The following is a 10,075-nucleotide window of genomic DNA, read 5'->3' as shown; positions in this document are numbered from 1 at the left end:
AACGTACTATTTTGTAGATAGATTTCTGATAAGATTTTCAACCAATCCCGACACGCCACGTGTCACTTCCTGTTTACAATAATTTATCCAAGATTAGGTAGAAAGTGTACAAAATATTCAAATGTAGAAAGTGTAGAAAGTGTAGAAAATATTGAAATGTGGTGTAAGGTGGAAGATGAGGGTTAGGTATTTATAGAAGAAAAAAAATTAATTTTTTAAAATTTTTCTGTATTTTTTAAAAAAATTTCACAATTTTTAATTAATTTTTAATAAATTTTAAGGTTGTAATTAATCTGGACCGTTGGATTTGAAAAATAATCAAATCCAACAGCCAATCAGCTGCCACATGGCCAATGGTCAAAATTCTGACCGTTGGGTCTTTTTTTTTTTGGTAAAAAAACGTGGACCGTTGATCTCTGATCGGACGGTCCTATTTTAAAAGTCAAATTTAAATTTTTTTTACCGTTGGAAATCCAACGGCCTACAAAAACTAGCCATTGGAAATCCAACGACTCTGAGGAAGGTCACGTAGCCCTCAGCTGTTCGAAGCCCACTTGCGCTGAAATGCGGGGCCCGCCGCTTGCAGCGCTGTCTCCTACTCGCGCCCAGTCGCGAGTGTTGTGCACGCGCCAGCGTTTTGGACTGGCTTCTGGGTCTGTCCGAAATGGGCTGGCCTGCTGCCTGGCATGGGCTGGGTGCCAGGCTGTTTCACGGGCTGTTAATTGGACAGGGTGCTGGGCAAAAAAAGCTCCGGTGGAGCTGCTCAAATCATCTTTGATAAGAACAAGTCTAGTTATCATCGAGTGTATACAATTATGTCACTATCTCTTGTCTCAAGATACACACAAGTATAGATCCAGCGACAAAGTAAAATATCTACGAAGATAGCTCACCGATCACGTACAATGCATGGCAGTATATAACTAGTGGTGCAAGAGCTCAAGTCATATTTTGCTTTGCTTACTTGGATTTCAATTCCAAGAGTACAATCATGTACATGGAATCCTAGCAAGAAGCATTTAGTGGAGAAAATCGACTTTATCAGAGTTTTTTTTTATGGAATATGATCCTCTCCTAATATTTTTTGTGGGGATTCGGGAAATTAATTAATTATGTCCGTTTATCATACATCGTACGATTAGAAATAATTTAAAATTAAATATAAATAGTACCTAACGAAAACTGACCGCACGATATACGATGAACAGACACAATTAATTGATTCCCCAAATCCCCACAAAAAAGATCAGAAGACGATCCTATTACATAAAAAAAAACTCTGATAAAGTCGATTTTCTCCACTAAATGCTTCTAGCTAGGATTCCATGTGCATGATTATCGTACTTCGTGCGATTAGAAATAATTTAAAATTGAATATAAATAGTACCTAACGAAAACTGACCGCACGATATACGATGAACGGACGCAATTGATTGATTCTCCGGCTCCCCACAAAGAGGATTAGGAGAGGATCCTTGTCCCTTTTTTCTAGAGAGTTTTAACGAAACACTCATGATACTGTTCACTTTTAACGAAAAACCTCATTTTTACCTTTTTCTGATACTATTCACTACATCTTTATTTATCATTTTTTATTAAAACTTTTTTTTTTTTTCAAACTTTTAGTTAGTTTTTTTTTTTTTTTTTTTTGTCTAATGATTGAAGAGAGAACTCAACTTCTACCATCCAAAGAGGATCTGCTTGATTTGAAGGTACTTATAAGATGAGCACACCGAGACCAGCTTATTCTCCATCTCTTTCCCTTTGAGGAAGAAAAAAGTGAAAGTGGGAGATAAAGCGACCACTAATATTGCATGCGTTCTAAATCAGTCTCAATTTTAGTCCATCACCAGTCCTATATGGAATGAGATCTACTGCAGATTTCTGTGTCCGAGTCTGTGGATCGAGATATTTTTTGGACCATTTAAGAGAGAGAAAGATATTCGGACCGTTTAAAATTTTAGTTTTTTTTTAAAATAGACCAATAAAATAGGACTAATAAAAGCCAGATAATTGAAATTGAATGCTCCAGATGTCTCATCCGAACCCTTATATATTCTCACGTCATAAGACTTATCATTTCCACAAGGTTGGTCGCTTCAATGCTTGAAAGTAATGGAAGCAAATTTGATGGCCAATAAGGAAAAAATTTAAATGCTTTCCCACCTTGGGGATTTTTTTCTGCACTATCAAGATCAAGTATGAATACTCATAGCAAGTACCACTCGCCTGCAGTTTCTTTTAACTTTTTTTTTTATATTAAATTTTCAAGTCCTTTTTTTACTTTGGCATGTGATATATATACAGATGCGATTCAAGTGATACTCTTGAAAATTTCTTTATAAATTAGTTTTATTAAAAAGGCTCGATTGATGCATCTACAAAAAGTGTGCAAATTCCACTTTGCTACTGAAATAATTTTTTCACCTATTTTAACCTATTAATCTTTTTTTTTTTTTTTTGTCTATGTCACTGTTTACCTGAGCATGCATATTTAACAGAAAATTTGACGGACTTAACAATAAGGGTTAAAGTGCATGAAAACATGATTTAGGAGAGAAATTATGTCAAAATGGCATTCGGAAGGCAAAGGTTGAATTTGCAAAAAATAACATCACATTTTTGTTTTGGCCTTGGTAGAATTTACGTGAAGCAACTCATAACTTGTAGATCTCCATGTTTCGAACTTTTCTCTGTACTTCTTAATCACCTTTTTATGGTACATTGAACTAACAATGATCAATACCGTGTTCCACGACAAGTCCTAGGTTCGATAGGTTAAATTCCTGATGCTGGTGAATTATACGATGGTGGTTAGGAAGAAGTTAAAATGCATCTGTGAGTCTTGTCAGACCCCAAAAAGTACTGCCTTGGCAAAGCCATCAACTGGTTTCTTATTTTTAAAGAAAAACTAATGATCATCAAATACCCTATTGACATATGGATCATATCCCCTTTGCATTATTTATGCAGCTAGTCAAAGCTATCGAACGAAAAAAATTATCGGCGATCTACTGCTGAAATATATACAAATCCATCCGAGTTATCTGATTTCTTATATTCACTCCTTCCGTGCTGCGTGGTAAAGCTCCATATAGTCGAGAGCTGGTTTGTTCCAAGACCAATATTGCTCCATCAGCGTCTTGCACAACGAGTTAAACCAATCCCGACCATCATACCAAGCGGAGATTGCCCTGAAAAACACCATTTATGAGTACATGAACATTTTTTAAACTTCAATTTTTGAAAAAAGTACAGTTCTCCAATCATCTACGAAAGAAAATGTACGCACCTATTAAGAGCATAATCGACACCAGCAGCATCAGCTCCATCGAAGCTGAAACCATTTGGCTCGACACCCTCGGCGTCTGCTCTCTCTTTATCATGGTCAACATCAAATACCGTATCATAAAGTCCTATAAAAGATACAAAAAGAAATCGACAGTCAAACTTCACACCGAAGTAACTTTAGTTTACCAGAAAAAATGTCCAAGGTAGTTTTTAACTCTGTGTCATAGTAGAGGACTATAAACATGTCAAATAGCTAGTCAAGACAAAATATAAACACCCTATTAAAGCACACTCCTTGTCAGAAACTGATAAGCTAGGTACACACCTCCAGTTTTTCGAACAACAGGTATAGAACCATATCTCATTGCTATGAGTTGGGTGAGACCGCATGGCTCAAAAATTGAAGGAACTAAGATGAAATCAGCACCAGCGTATATCTGTAGGAAAATCCAATTAGTAAGTTATCATCACAGTGCAGATGTAAGAGGTGCATTTACATAATAAAAAAATCAAAATATGAATTTCCCAAGAACAGACCAAATGCGACAGTGGCTCATCGTAAGTCAAACAAAGGCGAGCACGATCAGCATGAGAAGAATGTAACTGATTTGCCAAATTTACAAAATCATTTTGGATACGAGGATCTGGAGCTGAACCAAGCAATACAACCTGCATCAGTGGTCCAATTTGATTCAGATTTGGCTTTGGTACACTAAGAAATGAGAGGGGATATGTAAGCCCATCAAGAACAATGTTTATGGTAATAATTGACCCGCAGAAAGAGGGAGAGAGATGAAGAGTAACCTGTCCATTGCGTTCCAAGGTGCGCCTAATGGCATGCTTGATGAGATGGATTCCTTTCTGGCGAGTTAAGCGCGTAATAATACCTACTACAGGGAGATCAGCTGTTTTCAGACCAAGCCTTTGTTGCAAGGCTTCCTTGGCAGCTTGTTTGCCTTCAACAACATTTTCAGAAGTATATGATATCTGAATGATAAGCATCGTATGTGTTAGATGCAGTTGTACTGCAAGTAGTTAACAGAATTTGGCAAACAGCAGAATACTTATTCCAAGAAACATAAATGGAAAAAACTTTAATATAAGTATAGAATTACTAGAGCGAGGAACACAGAAATATTATTTACTTACAGGAATGAACTTATCATTGTAATGGATCCCATATATCTTGGTCAATTCCATTTATTATACCATGAAACTTGTAAAGATGAGAAGCAATTGCAGGATTTCCAGATACCTCCTTAGCGTAAGTGTTGGATACCTGAAGATATAGAGACGAGTGAAACAGTTGACAAGATAGAGTTGGTTATTAGAGCTGAAAGGCCTGACACTAATATTCACAATGGCAAAGTATGCTCTAGGACATCAAAAACTGATAACATGAGACAGTTTCAGGAATTTGTAAGTACTTACTGTTGTGGATTTGTCTGAGTATGCCACAGCTTTACCAATGAAGTGCGTTCCAAACTCAAGGTTATGAATTGTGAAGACAACCCGAGCTTTACTGAGACCATAATGCATGTAATGATCTTTAAATAACCAGGCAACAGGTGCACTAGACCAATCATGGCAATGAATGATATCCTGCCATCATAAAGCACGACTTTCAAATAGATATCCTAAAAATCCATTAACTGAAATCTTCCGTCTGAAAAAAGCACAATCAAATTCTTCCTTCATATACAAGTGTCTAGAAAAATCTTCCTTCATATTTTTTGTAATCTACTTTACTTGTTTTGCATAGGTAAGAGTAGGCAGAAGCACCACTACCACTACAAATATGAATTAAGTCACTTGTAGTACTAGGACGCATATAAACTGCACAAACATTTCGCAATGTTTTCTCCTTTCTTCTACCGAATAAGTAGGCCACTTATGTGAAGACATCTGGTGTTGTGTGAAATTAATAAACTTCTAAGATAAGCAATTGGATGATGAGTACTCACAGGATGAAATCCAGTTTGAAGTAGAAATTCTAGCGCAGCATGGCAAAAGAAACCAAATCTCTCTGCATCATTTTTACAGCCATATATGCAACCTACATCAAAGAATCTGCAAAAAGAAACAGAAATAGAAAAGATTCGTAGTAAATAACAAATTGCTGCATCTGGCACAATGGCATTATTGTTTACAAATTACAGTAGGATCAATGGCCAGATATAAAAAGTGTAATGCCTATCAACCAATTACAAAAGAAAACAAAAATTAGTAAACTTGATAAGTACATTTGAAACACATAATTTTGAAGGAAGTGAAAGAGGAAAGTGCCTGTTTTGAGGTTCCAAAAAGTACACTGAAACGCCTTCCACTTTCCCAAACCAAACTTTTATTTCAGTTCCACCCCAAGAGAAGCTTCTGTTATACTGAAACTCCTTCACCTGTATCAGAACACCGAGATTTCGCAATTTAGAAACCAAAGTATTATGAAGGTAATGTTGAATAAGAACAAATACATGAATAGGTCCAAACAGCAGATTATATGAATCATAAACAATAGAATGTAAAAAGAAGAGAAGAAATCTATGTTTTTAAGAAAACCTGGTAATCAAAGAACATGGACTCACAAAAACCCAAGAGAAGCAAATTGTATTTCATTATTTCCATGAATGTACCTCCAAGATAGGCAGTCAAATGCCACATATAAGACCTAGAACAAGCATTCTTTTATTTACTAGAAATACAGAATAAAAAAAAGAAAAGAAACAAAAGACCAAATCTCAATGGCATAAAGAAAAAAGGAAGAGCAGATGAGGTGTATGGAAATAAGCAACAGCAGAGAAGCTTACATTGCTAAAGTTCAAACAATCATATTTTGGAAGAATGATGTCAACGTGGTGATTTAAGTCTTGCACAGCTCGTGAGAGACTGGTTACAACGTCACCAAGGCCTCCAACCTAGAATAGATGTTATGAATAATTGAATGGAAATAAAGGAAATAAACAAAATCATCATGGCCCTTATATGCAAGCAAGTACATACTGACAATATATGTTCACAAGCTTGCCTTTGCAATGGGGGCCATTTCAACAGCAATATGTACAATGTTCATTGGTGGCTCCTTCGCAACTCCTCTAAACACCGGAATGTGGTAATCCATGCCATTATTGTTGTCAAAAAGTCCACCATCTTCCGTCTCAGAGAAAACAAAGTCCATCATGTATGCATCGAGTGGGACTGGAACTGTAGAGACACAAATACACATGTCAACAAGAAAATTTAACCATGAAAGATATATATATATACTCAAACTCACCAATTGTTTTGACACGAGAACCATTCTCTGCAGGTAACATCTTCTGTGGTTGCAATGGACCCTTGCGGTGGGTCCAACGGTTAAATGATCCTCTGAACCAAACCTCAGGCTTTCCATTCAGAACTGTGTTGGCAGGATTGTAGAAAACTGTCGCCTTGTTTCCAGCTTGAACATCAAGAGGCTCAGTGTATACTATATGCTTCCGAGACAGCAAAAACCTTTTCAAAGTTCTTTCCTTCATTTCTGCTTTCATACGAGCTGTTCTTTCGACCTGCGACAAGAGAAGGGAAATGGTACTGGGATCAGTAATGCCATAAGATAACTGTGAGAAGTTGAATCCCAAATTGTCCAAGATAAGATAAATAAACATATATAGAGATAGGAAATCTCAAGTACCCATTGACAACAATTTAAGGGTAATCCAGAAACTCCACACTTTGCATAAATTACAAGCACTAGACGGACCAACCAGTCAAAAACCCTAAGAAGGTGGTCCCAATCTCACGTCAAGCCCCTCAATCTAATCGTTCTAGGCGTACTTTTCAGTAAGACTCACCTTGGCACGGATTGCCTCCTCCTTTAATCTCCTCTCCTCCTGGAGCTTCTTATATATCTGGTGTTCTTCCTCAACCCAATCTAGTTCCTCAGGAATGGATTTTGGAACTATAGCATGGAAATCATGACGGTGGTTGTTATCATATAGAACGGCATTCTGAGGTGGTCCATCAGCAAAAACCCAATCCAAGACAAAAGCTTGTTCAGGTACAACAACTACAAGAATAAAGTTGACAAAAATGATGTTTTTTTACAACATGCCATACAGGCAACAAACAGAAAATTATCTCAGAAATTTCAGATAAGGTAAAGGAATGAAAACAAACAAAATAAGTATGCTAGAGAAAGAACGGACAAGAATAAAGAAAATGCACATACCATTGGCATACCACCAGTCACCATCCTTTCTCTCAGAGCTAACAAGTCTTTCAACAATTGACAATCCATCTGTCCAACCATTATGCCCCCCATGAATCCATAGTTCCTTAGCATGAGCAAGAGGACCCGAGCTTCGGTTATAGTATAACTTCACCAAGTCCTCACCTTTAAACTCTCTAGGCTCTATGTGCCAAACGTCTTCTACAGACCTTACAGCCTTTTTGATCAACTCTTGCACCATTTGTCGTCTCTTTACAATCTCTGTCTTTGCCTGTGCTCTGTCAGCTTCACTTGCTGCCTTCTCTGCTTCAATTCGCCTCTGCTCTTCTGCTTGCCTTTCCCTCTCAGCTTGCTCCTTTGCAAGTTTCTCTTGTTCTTTACGCTTCTCCTCAAGTAAGAAATCTTCAAATGCCAAGAGGTCCATTCCACCTTCCACAGTTATCCAGAAATTTTTCGCATCATTATTGTCATAAACATTTTGCCCATTGAAGAACACAAAGTCTATCTTATATGATTCTTTAGGAACATGAAACTGGCAAGACCACCAATCCCCTTTGAGTTGTGTTTTGTTCAACCTGAGGTTAAAAGATTTCCAACGCCAGTCGTTAAAGGCACCCATCATCTGAACCTCTGGCTCATTGCTTAGGGTTGATATACTTCTATTAAGGAACACTTCTATGTCTTGATCAGGTTTCACCACCTGAGGATAGACAAAGATTTTGTTCCCTCTTGAGAAGTTCTCCTCAGCAAGCCTCGCAATTTCCTCTTTACGCAATTTTTCTTCCCTCTCCAACTTTAACTTTAAAGAAACTTCATTCGTTAACTTTTCACTAGCATCAATGCCTTTATCAGTGTCTGCCAAGTCATCAAGGACCTTACCTACACTCCCGTTTTTTATCCCTTGAATTCCCCTACTTGATGGCTTGCTAACTGAAGATGATTCCTCAACCTTAGTACTCGTTTCATCAATTCTTTTTTCCTCAACATCGCTCTCTTCTGAAGGTTCAACTACCAATTCTCTTCTGGTGTCAACTCTTGATTCAAGTGTTTTCTTATTTTTCCCATCAAGGTCACTGGATGTCAAAGATGTAATACCCTTTTTGTCCCCAATATTCCTTTGATTCGTCTTCTGGCTGCTAGTTCCTACTGGGTTTTTCGGCACTAATCCCTTTGAACCCGGAGACACTTTTCTTTGTCTCCTTGAAAAATCTACCAAGTTACAAAGTCAGATTAAGTTAACAAAACAAAGAAAACTAAGGTCAATTAATCAACTTCAAACTAGAAGAGAACAACACGGCCAACTCACCGGCTGAACGGGCAGTAATTTGGTATGAAACCCCATTTGCCAGGTTTCCTTTGAACCATGAAGAATACTGAAATAAAATGCATTATTAAGAGAAGTTTAGTTTGAGATACAACACTCATTAAAAACTTAAATCCACCACAGTTCAGTAATTGTATTCAGAAAAACTGACTGGAAAAGCAAAACCATCACTGCCCAAAAAGTAAAATTTCTTATAATTCAGTCATATCTACAGTAAAATTAAACAAATAGTGAGTGCCCACCAAGAAAAAGAACATGATTTCATCGAAAAAGCTTCCATCTTTACAAAATCTCCAATCAATACCCCACCAAAAGTGTTGGTAAACAAATATTCAACCACAAAGATCAATGAATCCCACAATCCATCTCTCCATAAAAACACAGATTCCTACATGCTTGTGATCAAATTCAATACCAAATCACCAAAAAAACCCAATGAGAGAAATATCACAAGAAGAAGAAAATGCATATATACACACACACATGTATATATATGTCTATAAATTTGACTAACTCTTCCATGGGGAGGGAATCCAGTAAAAGGTTTGAGCCTTAAGTTGCTTCCTCTCTGTTGGAAAATTCCTCTGCAACTGAGTGGCCTCTGTGCTTGTATAGAAACCTCCATGGCAGAAGAATGTTTGTTTGTTTGTTCTGCTGCTTCCTTCTTGCTCCTTCAATCACACACAAAATATGATCCCCACTGATTAGCAACCCATCTCGAAGGCTCGAAGACTGAGCTTATCAGTTAATTAATTAATTAATTAAATATCAAAGATCTTGATTTACATTTTTATATCAATATTCTAAAAGACGTTAGGCGGTGAGTTGGGACTAGGTCCTAGGTGGCTAGACGGGTTTAGGCGGAAGCCCAAACAGACTAAACAGATTTAAGTAAATTTATTATATATATTTAGTATTTTGGTGAATTTTATGGTACGAAATAAAACTTCAAATTTTACAAGTCCATAGTAATTTACAAAATATTTTTTAGAGATCATATTAATTTAGGGAATCTTAACGAAATATTCTTGGTACTGTTTACTTTTAAGGTTAAAGACATTTTTAGCCTAAAAGGTCACTCCTGATAGTATTTACTTATACTTTTATTTTGTCATTTTAGTTAAAAATTAAAATTTTCAAACTCTTTTAGTTACTTTTCTTATTAATTTATGTTGAATTTAACGAAAAATAAAGGTGTTAAATATGTGGATGTAAAAAGCAAAGTGGCACACTAGGACGGATAAAGATGAGACTCT

At 36.7% G+C, this 10,075-nt stretch overlaps 1 protein-coding gene across 1 annotated transcript; it reads right to left on the bottom strand.

The window, feature by feature from the left end:
• Positions 1–2,831: 2,831 nt before the first annotated feature.
• Positions 2,832–9,528, bottom strand: LOC103948179 (starch synthase 3, chloroplastic/amyloplastic). The gene is given in 17 exon segments (XM_009359180.3): positions 2,832–3,194; positions 3,293–3,416; positions 3,617–3,728; positions 3,829–3,960; positions 4,096–4,278; positions 4,441–4,461; positions 4,463–4,570; positions 4,723–4,893; positions 5,256–5,361; positions 5,578–5,687; positions 6,096–6,203; positions 6,314–6,489; positions 6,563–6,833; positions 7,119–7,333; positions 7,496–8,704; positions 8,802–8,868; positions 9,334–9,528. Coding segments are annotated over 17 exon segments (3,357 nt in total). The 5' UTR covers positions 9,445–9,528; the 3' UTR covers positions 2,832–3,061.
• Between the last annotated feature and the right edge of the window lie 547 nt (positions 9,529–10,075).

Source organism: the organism of the source record quoted next, unplaced genomic scaffold (genome assembly GCF_019419815.1).
Source record: "Pyrus x bretschneideri cultivar Hongxiangsu unplaced genomic scaffold, Pyrus_bretschneideri_v1 Contig33, whole genome shotgun sequence".
NCBI lineage: Eukaryota > Viridiplantae > Streptophyta > Magnoliopsida > Rosales > Rosaceae > Pyrus > Pyrus x bretschneideri.
The sequence above is the reverse complement of the archived record's forward strand: the minus strand, read 5'-3'. Positions and strand labels throughout refer to the sequence as shown.